This window comes from Typopeltis vanoorti, chromosome 22 (genome assembly GCF_054136105.1).
Source record: "Typopeltis vanoorti isolate ZY-2024b chromosome 22, IOZ_Tvanoo_1.0, whole genome shotgun sequence".
Classification (NCBI taxonomy): domain Eukaryota; kingdom Metazoa; phylum Arthropoda; class Arachnida; order Uropygi; family Thelyphonidae; genus Typopeltis; species Typopeltis vanoorti.
The window spans coordinates 20,635,752-20,655,334 of record NC_143570.1 but is presented as its reverse complement, the minus strand read 5'-3'; the positions used below and the strand labels follow the sequence as shown (position 1 = coordinate 20,655,334).

General features: G+C 34.8%; 1 protein-coding gene across 2 annotated transcripts in view; it reads right to left on the bottom strand.

The window, feature by feature from the left end:
- Nucleotides 1–19,583, bottom strand: part of LOC150094197 (transmembrane protein 135-like) — a 198,477-nt gene that overhangs the window by 82,398 nt on the left and 96,496 nt on the right. For both annotated transcript variants that reach the window (XR_016550264.1, XM_090412359.1), the window contains exons 5-8: nucleotides 18,158–18,223; nucleotides 14,364–14,410; nucleotides 14,234–14,275; nucleotides 5,078–5,360 (exon numbers count right to left, since the gene is read on the bottom strand). Coding sequence is in view for 1 of the 2 variants with exons in the window: in XM_090412359.1 (XP_090268485.1) it covers nucleotides 5,078–5,360; nucleotides 14,234–14,275; nucleotides 14,364–14,410; nucleotides 18,158–18,223 (438 nt within the window). In the remaining variant the exon portion in view is untranslated. The remainder of the gene's footprint in view (nucleotides 1–5,077; nucleotides 5,361–14,233; nucleotides 14,276–14,363; nucleotides 14,411–18,157; nucleotides 18,224–19,583) is intronic.

The window sequence follows — 19,583 nt, the reverse complement described above, 5'->3', positions numbered from 1 at the left end:
TTGTCAGCTGATAAGTTATGCTTTAAAACTAAGGCAGTTTTTTTTTTTTTTTTTTTTTTGTGGCATATCGCATTTAAGTAGTTTGGATCTGGCCAGAATGTCTGCTACAGCTAAGCAATTATTGGCTATAATAAAATTGATTGAATATTTTATGTTCTATAATTATCATCATGGCTAGTTTGGGTACTTTTTTTTTTTTTTTTTTTAAATCCCTTTTCTAGGTATGACAGAAAAGTTATGACTGAGTGCTGGTAATCTCTTCTGTAAGAGACTGTGATGATAAAATTTACAACAATGTGATCCAGACAAAGATAGAAGATTTCAAATTTTTTAAAATGCCAGATTTTTACTTATTTTTTTTTGCTACTCAAAGGTCTAAATTTTGCTGTTGCACCCAGATCAATGAACAAACTGGATTTTATTTGTAATATTGAAAGAGGCTTAAGATTCATCCCAAATACCATAGCAGACAAAATACATTTAGAAACCACCACCATTTTAAATATAAATTATAAGAAAACAATAACAAGCAACTTAACGAAACATGAATTAACAGCAGTGAAATCATTAAAATCAAATCCGAACATCGTAATAACTAGAGCTGATAAAGGAAGTGCCACCGTTATTCTAAACAGAACCACATATTTAGAAAAAATGAATCTGCTGGTCTTGGACAATAGTGTACATACCAACTTGTTAATGACCCAACCAAAAGAATAAAAAAGAAAACAGAGAAACTACTTAAATCAATTACTACATGGCCCGAAGATACAGTCAAAAAATTACTACTGCACTACGTTCGTTCCCCAAGAATTTATGGTCTACCAAAGATACACAAACAAAACACCACTCCGTCCAATAGTCAAAGGTATAGACAGCCCGAATTATCACCTAGCCAAGAAATTAGTGGCAACACTCAAGGAGTTGGTAGGTCATTCCTCCTCCTATATCAGAAACACAACACTTCATAAACATAATCAAAGACATTACATTAGAAAAAGATGATTTATTAGTCAGTTTTGACGTCTCTGCTATCTTTACGAATGTCCCAATCAATGAGACAATCCTTCTTTTATAGAACAAATTCCCCCCAGATATCACAGCGCTCTTTACACATGTATTACATTCTGGTTATTTTGTATGGCAAAACTCTTTCTACCTACAAAAAGAAGGCACAGCCATGGGCTTGCCATTATTCCCCCCCCTACTGCTAACTTTTAAATGGAACATTTTGAGCAACATGCTCTAGATTCCTCTCCTTTAAAACCCAAAGTCTGGCTTAGATACATTGACGATGTTTTCGGGATCTGGCTCCATGGCCGACAGACACTAGACACTTTCCTTAGTCACCTAAACAAACAATACAAACGGATACAATTCATAACTGAGATTGAAAAACAAAACACACTTCCATTTCTAGATACACTTGTCACATGTCTTCCTTCTGGCAGTCTTTCCTTCACTGTTTACCGGACCGACACATCATCATCATCATCAAATTCCTGCCATGTACCCTCAAGGGGTGTACAGGATATGACAGTACTACACGAAAAAATTACATCATTACTAACTTCCTATCTACAATTTTCCTCCAAATCAGTCTGTTACTTGTCAAGACTCCAACATTATCAGATCTTATATTTCTATCGTCTAAGGCACTTTGTACCGTATCAATCCACCTATATCTTGGTCTTCCTCTGGGTCGTTTTCCTGCCAACCTGGCAGAGAACACTTGTTTTGCTAATCTTTCCTCTCCCATTCTATTTAAGTGACCATACCATCTGAGATTAGCTCTGCTAACGCATTCCTGGATGCTGACAATGTCAAGTTCTTTCCTAATATCCTCATTTTTAATATGATATTGCCATTGATGCCATCTGTTCATGCCTCTAATCTTTCTCAGGACTCTCATATCTGCGGTCTCCAGTCTTTGGTCAAGTGTTTTACTTCTGACCCAGCTCTCAGATCCATAAGTTAAAATTGGTTTGAACACAGTCTTGTATACAGCTAATTTAGTGTTCCGACTAATTTCTTTCTTATTCCATATGAATTTATTCAATTGACTTCCCACCATACCAGCTTTGCTGATTCTGTTGTCTATTTCTATATTTAGTTTACCATCTTCAGTAAAAATTGTGCCTAAGTAGCTGAAATGTTTTACTTGTTCCACAGGTTCTCCGTTCACAACACAGTTGACATTTTCAATGATTCTGCCTATTTTCATTGTCTTTGTCTTTTTATTGCTGACCTTCATACCATATCTATTACAACAGCTATTCAATTTAGTCAGAGAATCTTGCAGACTTGTAGCGGATTTATTTAGAAGTATAACATCATCCGCATAAAGCAAAGAGCTGACATTAACATCTCCAATTTTGATATCAGGTTTAATACCACATTCCTTCATAATGTGATCCATATAGATAATGAATAACAGAGGGGATAATGTACATCCTTGTCTCACACCAGATTTAACATTAAACCATCTTCCTGTACTTCCTTCAATTCTAACTGCTGACTCACAACTCAAATAAAGACTAAGTATTGCTTGATATAATGCCCCATTGACACCATATAACTGCAGCGTATTGAATAGCTTCTCTCTTGGCACCTTGTCATATGCCTTTTCCAAATCGACAAAACTTAAATACAGATCTTTGTTATATTCCCATGCTTTCTCGACTATTTGTCGTAAAGTGAAGATCTGATCCTGACAGCCTCTATTTGGCCTGAATCCAGCTTGTTCTTCACCAAGCTTTTCTTCCACAATTCTTCTCAACCGTTTCTCAAGTATACTTGCATAGATCTTGCCAGGAACACTCAGTAGGGAAATACCTCTGTAATTCTCACATTCAGTTTTATTTCCCTTTTTATATATGGGTACTATGAGAGCTCTACTCCAATCATCGGGAATTCGTCCCTCTGTCCAGGCTTTCTGAACTATGCAGTGCAGCCACGGTAAGACTTTTATACCTCCATACTTCAGCATTTCTGGTCGAATATCATCTAATCCCGCTGCCTTTCCACATTTCATGCCTTTGATGGCTTTTTCTACTTCAAGTATGGATATGTATTCCTGACTGTATGCCTGTTGAGTGTTTTTTACCACTGTGCTATCACTGCTTGCTTCATTTAGCAATTTTTTGAAATAATTACTCCATACTTCAAGGATATCTTTTTCTCCTGTTTTCATTTCACCTTTATCATCTCTAATTCCTTTTACAGCACTCTTTCCTCCATTCCTAAGTTTCTTCAACAACCTCCAGAATATTTTGCCACCTTCTTGATATTTATTTTCTATATTCTTGCCAAAGTCCTCCCATGACTTTTGTTTAGCTAGTTTTACACACTGTTTAGCTTTCTTACATTTGTCTCTGTATTCTGTAAGAGTAAAAGCTGACTTATTTGCCAGGAACTTTTGATATGCTTTCTTCTTTTCCTTCACTGCCTCTTTAACTTCCTGTGTCCACCAGGGAGTTCTGATTTTTTTATCTTTGCACACAACCTCACCACATGCCTCTCTGGCAGAATCAATCAATGTTTCCTTCAGAGTTTGCCACTGAATCTCCAAGGACCGACACATACTGGCCAATATATACATAAACTCCTACCACCACCCAACACAAAAACTATGTGTCATTAATATTCTAAAAAAAACAGGGATTTGAATATCTGCTCCAATGAACAAGCACTGAAAGACGAATTTAAAGTTATTAGCAATACTTTTCTAAAAAATGGTTACAGCCAAAACACTATTAACAAAATTCTCTACAAGATCTCAATAAAAAACAAAGATAAACCAGATTACAATAAAACTATAACCATTCCTTACATTAAAGGAACATCAGATAAAATAAACAATACTATAGAAATACAACCTCAAAGCTACCTTTAAACCTCCTGCAAAATTAAAAAGCTTACCCAACTCATCCAAAGACCCACTCCTGCCACAGGCCCACCCTGGAGTATACCGTATTTATTGCACCTGTAATCCACCATATATAGGGGGAAACAGGATGCATAATTCCAATCAGACAAAAGGAACATTAACAACACATTAAATATAATAACTATGGTGAAGCTGGCCTTTCTGATCATGCCCTGAACACTTTGCATAGAATTGACTAGAAAAGCACCAGTTGTTTACATCACACCAAAACATGGTATTGGTAAATTTAAGTAAATTTAAGGAAGCCTGTGAGATTCTTATCAACCACCCCAATCTGAACAATAATGATGGTCTAAAAATCCCAAGCATATGGAAGGCACATATTCTACCCATGGAACCTTTCTCCCTAAGAGTTAACTATAAACAGGACTGTAGATAATCCAGAATCTTAAATCTAATATAACAATTGTCATGTTAAAAATAGGACATCATTGTTACTGTCAGAAAACTAACTATATGAAAGAATGTTTCTCTTATGTTATCTTAAATAGAATTTAGTTTTGATGTAGTTTTCTAAATAATTAATTAATTTTATCTGAATTTTTTTTTTTTCACTAGAGGTCATGCCAGTAGAATGACCGGTGATCAAATCATTGTTTCTTTAGAATACTGTGTGAAATGTAACTCAGCTTGTACTTGTATATTTGTATATACTCCAGATGATACCTTAATATGAAGGTCGAAATCGGGAAATAAAGATTGTTATTTATAACATGGTTGTAAAGTCCATAATTTCTAAAATGAATTGAATACATTTCTTGAGTTATGTGGATCATGTGAGCAAGGAAGTAAGAAGTAATTTTTTGCATGGAGAGTGGTGAATGAATGGAATGAGATGCCAGAGAGGGGGCAAATGTTCTGATGATAATGATCAAGGAAAGGAATTATAGGTACTGTAGTGTACAAAGAATCTGGCCTTCTATGTGAGTCTTGTGACTTCATAGAGGGCTGGAAGTAATACTATTTATATATATATATATATATATATATATAAAAAAAAAACAAAAAAAAAAAACTCTGATTTATATGATCTCAAGACCCCATGGAAGTTTGGAAGTAATACTATTTATATATGCAAAAAAGTACACTAATGATTTACATGATAAAAAAAAAATTATAATTAAATACCTCAAGAACATAGAGAGGACAGTTTAATGTATGAGGACAACATGGATGCTTTGGACTTCCTTGCATAGAATAAAATTCTGGAGTCTTGCTAATGCCTTTATGTAAAAATGATGACACAAAATATACGAGTCCAACAAATGACTTAATTTTTCTTCTTGATAATACTTGATCATTTTTTACATGATTACTTATGTTATCTATTCCATTATCTATAATACAGTTGTCCAATTGTGTTACAGAGTTCTTTCTGCATTGTCCAGTTTCCTCTGCACCAAGAAGATACCTGCAGTAGACAATAAAATCAAAATTAAATATTTCTTCTACAGAAATCAGTTTATAAAAATTTAATATGCTCCCATTATTTTTGGAGTACAAGCCATTTAATTATGAGTTTTGCAATTAAGGGACTGTTTTTTTTTGAAGCTTAATGTACTTAATCAATATGTTGATTAAGTACAGTCAGCTGTGTGGTGTTACCAATGAGAAACGTAATCCAACTTTAGTTCAAGGAATAGAGATGTAAACTGCTTAATCTATCTGACCGAAGTGGATCAAATAGATAAACCATATTACTATTTTTCAGGGAAAAAAAAAGTAGTTTTCTGTCTTATCATGTAAAGACATCCCTACTCTGCATTAATCATTTATTATGAGGGCTATTAACAGGTTAACTAATGGAGTTGTGACCAAGATTTTTCTTGAGTCAAGATTACTTATCTTTAACAATTTTACTTGGTTTTTATTTGCAAGAGATGAAAAAAAAAATTCATGTCTAGAAATAAAATTAAATGGTCTTGAATCAGTCCTTATAACTGTGTGCGGTCATATTTTTAGGAAGCTCCTGTAAAATTGGAGCTTTTTCTGACTTATTGGTTTTTAATAAATCGGCATATTTCTAGTATACTATTGTAGTTTTGAGTGATTTATTATATGTAGAATATTCAGTAATATAATTGTAGATATATTGTTAAATTTAGGTTGCTTTAAAAATGGCACCAAAAACCTGTAAGAACAAAGCACAAGTTAATGAAGCTGCCAGAGACAGAAACCTTCATACAGTTGAGCAGTATAGTTGCAGCACTGGTGAAGACATAAGTGAGGATAATTTAACACTTTAAATATCACGATTAAAACAAATGATCAGACAATCAGTAAGAGAGAATTAGAAAAAGTTGAGAAACAAAGAAACTCAGACAAGACAAGAAGAAACAGGAAAATGTTAAAGCAGATAAGGTAACAATGAATAATGATACTAACAATAAGTCAGTTGTTAGAACATAAGAAAAAATAATGGTACAGTGATTCGATCATGAAATTTGCATTTGCTAACTTACTTTGAGCTTCATGACAACACTTAAAGATGGTTAAATTTAAATCATTAATCAGAATTAATGATTTAAATAGTGATAAATATAGTATGAGAAACAACATGAAAGGTTTATTGCAAGAAGCGAGAAAGAAAAGAGAGAGAGAGAGAGAGAGAGAGAGAGAGAGAGTAAAAATTGTTAGCTTATTACCTAAATATGACAGAAGTTAAGGAAAGCTATTGTTGACTGGATGTTAACGGTATAGATGCGAACACAGATTGATAAGAAAATAACTATTTATTAACTTAAATGTTAATATTTCATTGGTATTATATCCAGCATCTTCAGAGCATACAAACAAAGTTCGTTACAGCAGCGAGACAACTGCAATCCAGTGTAACAGTGGGACTAGTATGAGTAATTTTAGCGTGCAACACAAAGAGTTGTTTGTTAAGGTATTTGATAGGATGCCACATGAAAGGCTGTTGCATAAACTGGAGATATGAGATTGGTCTGACTTCTGTTGAACCAGGGCTTGGAAAGCAGAAGAGGATTTTGGGTAGAATAGGGAATGAAGGCTTTCATGCCAGTGAGGATAGTTTCTGTGACTCTTTCAGAGTTGGTGTTTGGGTCAGATGAACCAAAGTAGTAGTCAGACCAAAGAAAGGAGTAGTAGAAATTCCAGCAGTCATCCTACTCGTCACTTTTGGAGTGGCAGAAGATGTTACATCAGGAGTGGTTTGAGGAAGGGTATGTTATGAGAGCAGAAACTTGCACAACATTGGGATCTGAGTAGCCAAGAGGAGAGGTGACCTCTGCAATGTATCTGGAAGGAGGACAAGTTAAAAAGAGATTCAGAGTATTGGGAGCGGGAAGAAAGTTATCAGGAATTCATGTAGGAAGATGTACAATTTCCCTTGGATTATTGCTTATATCAAAGACTTCAGTTTTTGTCCAGCTTGGGTGGTAGTGCTGGAAAAGGTAAGCCAGTTGGAATTGTGGATGTTGAGGTCACTTGGAAGATCACCTCAGCATCCATGAGAATAAAATTACATGATAATACAATCAGACTTGGAAAAATGTATCAAAGCAGTGAAAGAAAAAAAATTCAGCTTACTGCAAGTGACTCATATCAAGAACTCCAGCTTCATACTCAGTCTATACCAAAGCATGCAACAAATGAAAAACAGTCATCATCAGATCTAAATCCGATTTCATAAAGGCCAAAAACAGAAAAAGTGCCTCTCGTGCAAATGGAAGCTGGCCTTCTGGTCCTTTTATAAAGGACTCAGCTTCTGCTCACCTGCACTTCCACCTCTCTCTCTCATCCTGATGGCATCACTGTTACTTCACCCAATGAAAGCTGACCTCTCAGCACCACTTTTCCTTGAGTTCCTGCAGAGATGACCAAGGGAAATTGTCTCTTGTAGTTTTTTTGATAAAAAGACATCATAAAATTACTAAATAAATAACCCGGACACTAAAAATTCTTCTGCTCCTGTTGGCATATCTCCAATTGTTCTCAAACATTGTACTCCAGAGCTATCACGTCATACATCATCTCTAATTTATTATACACAGTAGGTACTTACCCCAATGCATGGAAGCAATTACATATCCAGCCTATTCCAAAAAAAGATAGAAGTCTACTGTCAAACTACAGACCAATTACAATCAAATCAGTCCTCTCTAAAATAATGGACGCAGTCACATCAACAGTTAACTTCTCCACTACTTAGAGACCACTGATTTATCAGCAACCACCAGTACTGATTCCACCATTCAAGGTCCACAGATGACCTTTTAGCTTATATTACCTAGACACATGCTATAGAAAGTTGCAGAGAAACTGGTGCTATTGCTCTTGACATTTCCAAAGCTTTTATTCACCTCTGGCACTGAGGCCATCTAAGCAAACTGTCATCTTTTTGATGTACCTGCCATCCTCTGTAATAGGCTAGTGAGCTTTCTCATTGGTTATTCAGCATGTTATTTTGGATAGCCCCCCCCCCCCCCCTCTTGTGAGTTTGAAACCAATGTAGGAGCACCTCAGGGCTCTGTTCTATCACCCACCCTCTTTCTCCAATACATAAATGACCTACTTTCAATCACCACTAATCATGTTCATAGCTTTGCTTGTTATAGTACTCTCCAATCATCCTACTTATCTGACAAAACATGCACTCTTCTGACATCCCAAGCTTCAAGATCATCTGCAATCATTGCCTTAAACACTGATCTATGTACCTCTTTAGTGTGAGGACAATGTGGTCACCTTCAATGCTACCAAAATGCAGTCTTGCCTTTTCTCTCACAAAAGAGATCTCAGTTTCATGTGCCATTGCCCTCAGTAATACACAAATTACTAAATAAAATCCGACCCTCTGCATAGATTGACATTTATCCCCAGTCTCTCCTGGCATAAACACATCACCCTAATAGCTTCCTCAGCATCCAAAAAAAAACTAGGCATTCTATTTCATTCAAGATGTTATTTTACACCCAACCAACTCTCTGATTTGGTCACCTTCAATGCCACCAAAATGCAATCTTGCCTTTTCTCTAACAAAAGAGATCTCAGTTTATCTACCCTTATCTTCAGTAATACACAAATCAATAAACAAGATCAGAAAATAACTTTATACAAATCTCAAATCTGCCCATCCTTAAAATGCTTATATGTTTGGGATAGTGCACTTAAAACTTCTTGACTCTGTCCAGAGGAGAAAAATTTAGCTCATAGATGATCCCTCTCTTACATATTTGCATAATTTAACCTTTATCTCACAGATGCAATGTTTTGGCGCTGTGTCTATTCTACAAGTACTTCTATGGTCATTGCTCCGCTGAACTGGCCAGTATCATTCCATCACTTTCTGTTGTTAATCTCTTTACTGTCTGTGTCTTAAGGCTTAAGTGCTGAGAGAACACGAGGTTGGAGGTTTAATGGACTATTGACAGCACTAAGAAAGGATTAAAAACTAATTTTAATGCTTCCAATCTTTTGTTTCATCCTCAGGGGGAACAAATGTAACACACACACACACACAAGACACCCAATACTGAATGAATATCTTGAAAGAATAAAGTATCCTGTTCCTTGCAGGAACAGGATACTTTATTCTTTCAATTTCATTCTTTATTCTTTTCAATTTCTTTATTCATCACAAACAGAGGTCTGAGGCCTGGCCTCAGACCTCTGTTTGTGATGCCATGAACACTGAACTCCGAGAGGTATCTGAACATTCTGGACAATGCAATGCTTCCTACTTTGTGACATTTCCATTGTCTCTTTCAGCAAGACAAAGCACCACATCATAAGGTTGCTGCTTCAACTTTGTGGACATGAATACCACCACACTTCAGACAGACAGGTAGATCAACTACCATCCGTTTAGATGAACACAAAACTTACATCTGTAATCACAACTATGGTCAATCTGGTCTTGCAGACCATGTACTGGATACCACACAGAGGATCTTCTGGAAGAAAACCACCATGCTCCATCACAGTAAATTTATAATGGAAATACTGCTTTTGGAATCAGCAACAGTAGTCAGAAATCAACCAATTTAAACAAATATGACAAAAGAGATCTCAGTTCATCTACCCTTTTCTTCAGTAATACACAAATCACTAAAGAAGATCAGAAAATAAATTTACATCCTAGACCACCTACAGCCACCCATAGAAGGCATACCACCTACAACCACGTTTCATTCAGTATTGTGTTGTGTGTGTGTTACAAGTGTTATTTGTACTCCCTGAAGATGTCTCAGTGATAGACAAAATAATGGAAGCATTAAAATTAGTTTTTAATCCATCAATTTAAATCCATACTGGATACCACACAGAGGATCTTCTGGAAGAAAACCACCATGCTCCATCACAGTAAATTTAAAATAGTGCAGGGAGTCAACTGCAATGGATGACCCACATTCAACAAACATTACTAGGGTGCTACGAAGGATAATATGTAACCATTTGTCAACCTATACGTTGAATGTGAAGTTCTGGGCATCAAATGGATCATGAATCTGCACAAAAACATTTAGGACTGATGCTCACAACATGGGTTTCCATGGTAGGACCACAATATGCAAGCCCCACATTACCAGAACCAACATGCAGTCATCTTCAGTGATGCAAAAGAGCATGTACAGTGGGACGTGGAAGCTTGGAAAGCTGTGTTATGAAGCAACAAATCGTGCTACATCCTCTACCAACAGATGGATGTGTGGGTGTGGTGGATGCCTGGTGACTGTCTCTTACCAGAGTGCATCACCCCAACTTGAAATTTAGAGGTGGTATGGTCCTGTTTTTCCTGGTTTGGCCTCAGACCTCTGTTTGTGATGCCATGAACACTGAACTCTGAGAGGTATCTGAACATTCTGGACAATGCAATGCTTCCTACTTTGTGACATTTCCATTGTCTCTTTCAGCAAGACAAAGTACCACATCATAAGGTTGCTACTGCAACTTTGTGGACATGAATGAATACCACCACACTTGACTGGCCTCCACAGAGCCTTGATCTCAACCCTATTGAACATCTGAGGGATGCACTGAAGCAACAGATGTCTGCCCCACAACAATCCATGACCTCATTACATGCCTACAGGAAGAATGGTCCAAAATTCCCATTGACTGCTATTGTACACTTGTGTAAAGTTGTCCCATAGGATTGCTGCAATCATCACAGTGAAAAGATATCCTACATCTTATTAAGGTGAATGCCATGGCTGTTTGCTCCTCACACTGTGGTGTCCATTGATTTTTTTTATCAACAGTGTGTGTGTTACAATTAGGCTGCTGATAATGTCCTGGAAAATCCTCATGCATGACATGCACCTCATTTTATGTCATCTCAGGGAAGCAAAAAACATGCATACATATATGCTAAAATAAGTATGGATGCCAAATACAGAAAATATTCTTTGTGTAATAGATGAAATGAATTTATCACAGTATATCTAAACACAGTTTATAAATGTTTTTTTTTTGTAATATTATGAAAAAAAAATAATAATAATCATTTTCAAAAAACCAGCATATGTTTGATAATTGTGTGACTTGATGTACCCATATCATGGAACACTGAGGCTATTGTAAAATATAGAAAAAAAAAAAGAAATATTTTTTCTATGTTGATTTTACACGGGCAATTAAATTACATATTATACTTGTAAGTAAAAGAATATATAACTCACTGTACTGAGATAAATGTTGTAACTAAATGCTAAGGAGCCTGTGTAGCTCAGTGGATGTGGCATTTGCACACCACGGCGCTTGACCGCACGAAGGAAGACTGTTTCGAATCTAGTCATCGACTAGAGGAAATTTTTCTAAGCCTTTTTTTTGACCAGTTCCTGAGTTAGTCGATCTCTGGCACGGGCAAGTGGGGTTTTTTCTCCCAGAAACTCTGGTTTTTCGTCCCGTAAACTCAAGAAAAATCGACTGTAGAACCCACAATATTTCAAACATTAAATATATAATTAGGATTAGGGAACACAAGATGGCGGCACTTGTTCAGCAGTCTCTCTTCACTGCATGCCGCTTAATTAGTGATAGCCTTGGGCCAGCTATCTCTGATTGGCTGCAAGTGGAGATTGAACTGCCCCCCTCAGTCTCCAAAAGTTAGATAGGGTTAAACGGCCTTGCCCACTCCCTATAAGGGAATAAAAAGGCAATAGCTGATTTTTTTTTCCCTAAATGTTAAAATATTTGAATAAGAACCACTAGATGTGTAACTAAAATTAAGCTCAAACAGGATTAGGCTAGGAGACCTGAGGCTAGCAACAGTTGTGAAGGTCACCGGATTATGAGTTTTCCTGCCACAACCCAGCAATAGCGTGGGTGACGGAGAAAACCCTCCAGTAAATCCGGGGGACTTTAGAGAAGAAGCACCAAGGTCGGAAGAATGATATAAAAGACAGAGATTAAATGGCTAGGGGGCTCTTGTTTCGAAGTTTATTCCTGTGCCAAGCCTTTCCGAGGAGGAAGAGTCGCGTTTCCCCGTGAGCAGCAGTTCCTATGAAGATGGGAAGTTTGCTAGTAGCAGAGACATCTTTTCAAGATATCCCACCATGTGATTCCTCGATGATCTATGTGTGTGCTGAATTATCACAGCTGTGTCCTAGTGCCTGATTGAAAGTTAGCTGGGAAGAAGCGGAACGTGCCCGTAAGCCTTTAGAATCTAGGACTGTGCAATGAACTAGAAAGATTGTAAGTAGAATGTTTCATGTAACATCCTAGATTGTGAAGTTCAAACGACAAACGTTGGTTCTATTATCTAGTGGCATAGAAGATGTTAGAAAGAATCTGAAAGTTGTATTTTAGTTTGAGTGTGAATAGTAGAATACAGAGATCTACAGATTTGCCTGTTATGTAATGCTAAGAGTGAATGTGGTTTAAGTTTTGCCTTTTATTGTTTACAATGTGAGAGAAAGTTAAGTGTGCTAAGCATCATCCAAGTGTCTGAAAAGTTATGTGTGATTATGATTTCCTTGTCTTAAAGCTTATGCGAAATGCCTAATTGATCTTGCGGAGAGTTAGGCACATGACAAGTATTGTCTCCAGTGTACTCTTGTCTTAGTTAGAACCAGACATGAGATATGTGTTATTTGAATGTTGTATATAATTTGTCTTAGTAAGAATAAACATGTTTTTGTTAATAGCTTGCCTGATCTTGTTTAGCCAATGCACTCCTCATAAAAATACTGAACCTGTGTGACCTAAGAGTAGTAATAGCCACGACTGACTGATTAATTAATAGGAGTTGTTTGAGATAGAGTTAAATTTGAGTTATTTTTGTGGATAGCTGAATATTTCTCTTGTATGTAAGGGAAGGAACAACAATTCTTTTATGCGATCTTTAATGGCACAATCGAAAAAAAAATTTTTGTTTTAAGGATCAATACAAGTGAAATATGGCAAAGTAGATTAAGGACTTGGCTCCAGCCAGAGGCTTTTCTTAAGACTACAATTCAAGCACATGCAAGAGCATATTTAGGGCCTTGAGAGAGGACGGGAGTAGTACTAAGTTAAGGACTAAGGGATTAAGATTAATTGTGAGCTGATTTGATCATTAGAGTTAATTAGAGACTAATGAGTTGATCATTAGAGATGATTAGGTGAGGATACACTTTTTACTTGAAGTGCTGCCTTGCTTGCCTTCAAATTGTTCAATGAACAGCTTAAAGCAAAGGCTCTTTTTGATAGAAATAGCAAAAAGCGTTAGAGCCTGTGTAGCTCAGCGGAAGTGGCATTTGCACTCTCCATAGCACTTGACTGCATGAATGAAGACTTGGGCTCAAATCTAGTTGCCCACTAGAGGAACATTTTCTAAGTCTTTATTTGATCAGTTCCCAAGTTAGTTGATCTCTGGCACAGGCAAGCAGGTTTCTTCTACTGGAAACTCAGGTGTTTCATCCTGTGAACTCAAGAAAATAGACCTTCGAACCCACACTACTTTCAGACATTAAAAATACTGTGTTAGGATTAGGGACCAAGAGATGGTGGCACTTGTTAGCCATCTCTTAACTGCAATGGCGAGTAACTTACTGATTGCCTTGAGCCAATTATCTCGGACTGGCTGTCAGTGGAGATTGAAATGCCCACTCAGTCTCCAAAAGTTAGGGCTGAAACGCCCTCGCCTACTTCCTACATGGGAATAAAAGGCGGTAGATGATTTTTTTTTAATATATCAAAAAAAGCCTCCTCTGCTTTAGAAGCTGTAAAACAATGAACAAATCAAATTAGAAATTCAATTCTCTTTATTCTCCCTATTTAAATACCTTTAAGTTTGAAAATAATGAATCTTTTCCTAGGCTTTCATCAACTACTTACTTGATTCCTACATTAATGAAGTCTTTGGAGAATCCTTGTTTTCTGCAAAACACAAAACATGAATCATACATCAAGTAACAATAATTATATCAATTTAATTTTTTAAATCAGTACAATTTTAATGAATTACCTGATAATGTAAAGCAGGCATGCCATGGCAGTACTGAAGATGATAATCTAGAAAAATGATCTAAGTAATTAAGATGGCTTTATAATTTTTGATTTAAGTATTATAGTAAAACAGTAAGAAATTGCTAAAAATTATGCATAGTTCTTATTAAATTGTTATTAATTTTAATTTCTTAAAAAATAAACAATAAAACAAGTTTCATTGCAGTTTAAATTTTAATGCATGTAATTAAAAGCCCCAGCATAGAATTCCATGGTTTTATGTAATCTATCTTTCCCTAAACATATCAACCTCGCTGGCCTGCAACATCAAAGTAACACTGTTTCTCATATACCTGATTACTGCTATAATCAGGTGGTTAGTCTTATTCACACAATACCAATACATCAATTATATGTGATCCCTAGTCAGTTAACCTGTTTTACAAAATGAAAACCTTGATGTTTATGTATCAGATCAATTAACACACCTTTATTTACGAAAGAACTTCTTCCTATGCAGGATTTACACTCAAGTCTTTATAGCCAATAGTCATCATTATTGTTTTGACTGAGTTAGTGAAGATCTTTCATTCATATGTAGCCATTTTAATCTATAATCTCATAATTTTTTTTATGAGATTATAGATATTCATTAGAATGGAACTCCTCATTCAAAAAAGTATGATATAAAACTTAAAACAATTTTTAGAACTTTTGCTTATATCAAACTGTTTTGAATAAGGAGTTCCATTCTAATGTATATCTATAATCTCATAAAAAATTATGTAAAAAAAAAAGTAAGCCAAGTATTGAGGAATCCATTAGTTGAAAGCTAGCTGCAATTTCAGAGTGGCTCCTTTATTGACGTTTTTAATAATTAGTGACTGATTGGTGTTGCTGATGGTAGTGCTCAAATTGCAGAGGAGAATTTACATTTTCAATCATTAAAACAATCATATCAGTCAAATATCTACTTTTAAATTGCAGCCAATCCATGATTGTCAAAGATGATCACATATAGTTCCAGATTATTATTATATAGGTATCTCCATTGAGTCAGCAGACTTACCAGAGATGATAGACAGGCTAAGCATGATAGCATTTCTGACATTTAAAGCAGCACAAAGGATTTAGGCCACAAAGGCTGACAAGCCAATGAGATATCTAGCTTTCATTGATGCTAGGGGATTGTGGGAGGGGTATTAAATGTAAGAATGATATTCCTGGTCACTATTAGGATATTATCCAGTGGTAGCCAGTGAAAATTTGAAGTGGGGGGTGCTGCATATACAAAAATTTTTTTTTCTTAATTAGTAACGAATTTATTAATAAATAAATTTACATATTAAAAAATTGCTTTATTAAAAATATTCATCCTCACCACAAACAAATATCGGCGTTAGATCGCAGTGCATTTGTTTCATGTAATGATAATTGAAAAAATATAATTCTTTTCATATTTTAAACAGTGACACTCATCATAATTCAGCCTTGTATCTATAATAAATAAATATGTTATTTTAACATAATAAAATTTTCAAAAAATAATTCACCACGAACATGCACCAATAATAAACGTTTCATATCTCACAGAGATAATGCGCACAAGCTTATGATACACTGCCCAAGCAGCAGCGTATCTAATGATGTAACATGCAATGACAAGCGCAAACAAATATCGGCGTTTGCACTTGTTAGATCGCAGTGCATTTGTTTCGTAATCTAAAGCATTAATCGAACAATTTCAATTATTAACTATTCATGATAACTAATATTTAAGGAATTGACAGCATATACTAGAAATATAGATTAAATAAACTTTAATTTATACTTTCCGATATTTCGGCGAACGTCACGTTGCCATCTTCTTGGGAACTTACTACTAAGATACGTGCACACAAGTACTAATAACAGCAAATGAGACTAAAGCTAGGAAGCTAGCGTTTTCCTAAAAGTATAAATTAAAGTTTATTTAATCTATATTTCTAGTATACGCTGTCAATTCCTTAAATATTAGTTATCATGTTTAAATGTTTAACCAGCGTATAAGCCTCTCAACAAGAATATTAACTATTCAATGTCAAAACACAAGGTGTAACATTTAACATGTTGTATTGCATTTATATAATGTTGTAAGCATTGTTATTATTTATAAACACAGACAAAATTTAATTTTTTCATTTTTTCCTTGGGGGTGCTGTATTGTCGCAGTGCTTATGTAAGAGCCACCACTGATATTATCCTTAATGTACAAGAATTATAGAAAATCGAGCTTCAGGAATAAAAAGTTCATGATGTGAATGCGATTTTCAAAAAGTGAAAAGCACAATGTTGTTGAAGAGGACTAGGAAACATTAAGCTGGAAAAAAAAGGGGAGGAAGAAATTAGAGATTTGGCATTGGCTGGTAAGCAATATTAAATCTTACAAAGGTAAAAGCATCATCCTTATGGTATAAAAATATTACTTTTAAGTCGTCTGTTCGAATTTAAAATACATATGTTGGTGAAGTGGACATGAAAACATTTTTTTTTTTTTTTTGGCAAGATTTTTTTCTGCCTTTATTTTTTGATTTAGGATGTTTTGTTTTATAAATTTTGTTAGAGTTAATTTTTAAGGGAGATTGCTTTTTAACTTACACTGACTGTTGTACTTTTCAGAGTTAGTTTACGCTAATTACGTGCAGTTCAACAGTTGCACATAACCTGCAAGTTTTTTTATCCCTCATATTAATCTGAGAGATAATCATTGATGAATCTATTATCCCAGTGCTTCTTCAGAAGAAAGGTTCTGAAAATCACATAATCTAGGTTTACTGTATACTAGAATTATGTGATTTTCAGAAGTGAAATCCTTAACATTCATTGAAATTAAAAATCCTCCAATTTTTGCCATGGAAAATTTGTTGGCAAATTAAATAAAACAGGCTTTCTTCAATAAATGTCTTAACTGTTATTTTCTTAGGGTAGGTTAGCTTTTTAATTCTGTCATTCCAGATTCAAATCCATAAATGAATTGACTGCAAATTAATTTGTATGCATTTTCAAACAATGTTTAATACAATGCTAATTAACTGCATTTTTTTTTCTTGAATCCAGACATTTTTAAGACTTGAAGAGCAAAGTCACTGCAGTAATTCTGTACTCATCTTCATACTTTTCAGCTAAAATATAACACATTTTTAATAATATAATAAATAATAATGCATTATATTACTTATTATAATAATAATATTAATAAATATTATAAATCGCATTATATATAGAAAGGTTTCATTCATGGTGTCTCAGGTGACCAATCGAGGCCTTAACATTCATTGATAGGATGTCTATTCTGCACAAGTAAATGATTCAATATTCAGATGCTGAATGTGTTTGGAACTTATTGCACTTTATATTCCAGAAGATGTCATTGAGAAAGATAGATGAACAGGAAAAGCAACTTTGTCATGAACTTTACAGTGATAATGCTCTGGTTGAGGTTAAGCTGCAACTGGCTACTACTTGGAATTCGAATTTAATCATTTCTATCCATAATTCTGATATAATTCCCATTTCTTTTAACATCTAATACAACACTACATTATAGTTTCTTAATCCAATGATATGACTTCATGGTATCTCTCTTCACACAAGGTTATTCAATTATGTAAAATTTTGTTTCAAGCATAATTGACCTGATCTGATTCAAGCAGAAAACTTTTGTGATGTCCTTCATATGAAGGAACATCAAACTTAATACCTGATAAGACTTGATAAATTTTTAGTTTGAAAATTCGAATATTTACATTAAAGTTGAATTGCAATATTTCTTACCTCACCATGAGGAATTGTTTTCACCTTTCCTCGAGCTAATGCCATACGAAATAAAGTTTCTGAAGCCTATAACATGAAGATAAAAATCATGTGATTTTCAGTTATGATAAGTATTAGTTAATATGTAACTAATTGGCAATACACACAAATTATAATATAATGTTGGCATGACTGATCTATTCTATAAATGAGTCTGGGTAATGGACTCTGTTTATGAACATAAAAGGGCATGAAATTTAAACTTATGATTTTTGAAAACCAGCACTATAAGTTTCGAACCTCATCTTGCTTATGTATGCATTCTAAACTTCAACAATCATTTCTAAAGGAGAATTAAAACTAACTTATATTTGTGAAACAAGCAATTCTACAAGAACTAAGATTTATGGATAATGGAAGGGAGGGGGGGGGGAGATAATGAAACTTGGAATATTCTATATCTAATCAAACTGATTTTCTGAAATTATTGGACTCTAATTAATCAATAGTGGAATATCAATGGATTTCCGATAATACAAGGCAGTCTTTAAAAGGTGCCTGTGACATATCTATAAAAAAATAAAATTATACAATAACCACAATAATAAACTTTAATGAAAGCACAAATATTTTGTACTAAAAATAACAGTACATTATCAGTGTGTGGAAACAACAAGCAAATCAAAGAACAAGAATACAATTGGTTTACCAATTAAAAATAGTTGCTGCATGCTAGAAATTAATATTAAATCATTAAAACAGTTTTTGATATTTACATAAAATAACAATCTCTCTCTCTCTCCCAAAAGTTTTGGGAGAGAGAGAGTTAATATTAAGAAACAATCATTGTGATTCAGGTTAAGCTGATATAAAAGCGCTTTACAATTTTCTTTGAAAAGGTGTTCATATTTAAAACTGCTTCTATGGAGAAGACAAGCTTCATCCCACAGGATACCTGCATTTACTGTCAATAGTATATTGTGCCAGACCAGACTCTTGAAATTTCATGTATTCTATGCAGTACTGATACAGATTAATTCTTTTTTTCACAAAATGGTCTGTCTGCCCAAAGTATTTCAAAGGGATCTAAGTAAACACCAGCTAAAGACAGAGGTGACAGTTTGTCTTTTGTATATAGTAACAGATGAGAAATTCCACATATTTTCTTATTAAAGAAATAATTATTTCTTATCAAAATACTTGAGTCAGCATGTAACAGATGAGACTACAGATTTAAGAGTGCTCTGATAAGAGTATTGCAAAACTTGTTAGTAGCCACACTGCTTGTAAATGGGGAGTGATCATGCTGTCTTGACCTGGCAGCTTGCCAGATATGCAGAAATTTTGCAGAATATATGTGGAATTATAAAGCAGATGATTACACAAAACTGAAGAGATGGCTAAGAGCAGTGCCAAGGCATAAGGATTTGGAGAGAAAAAAATGTTA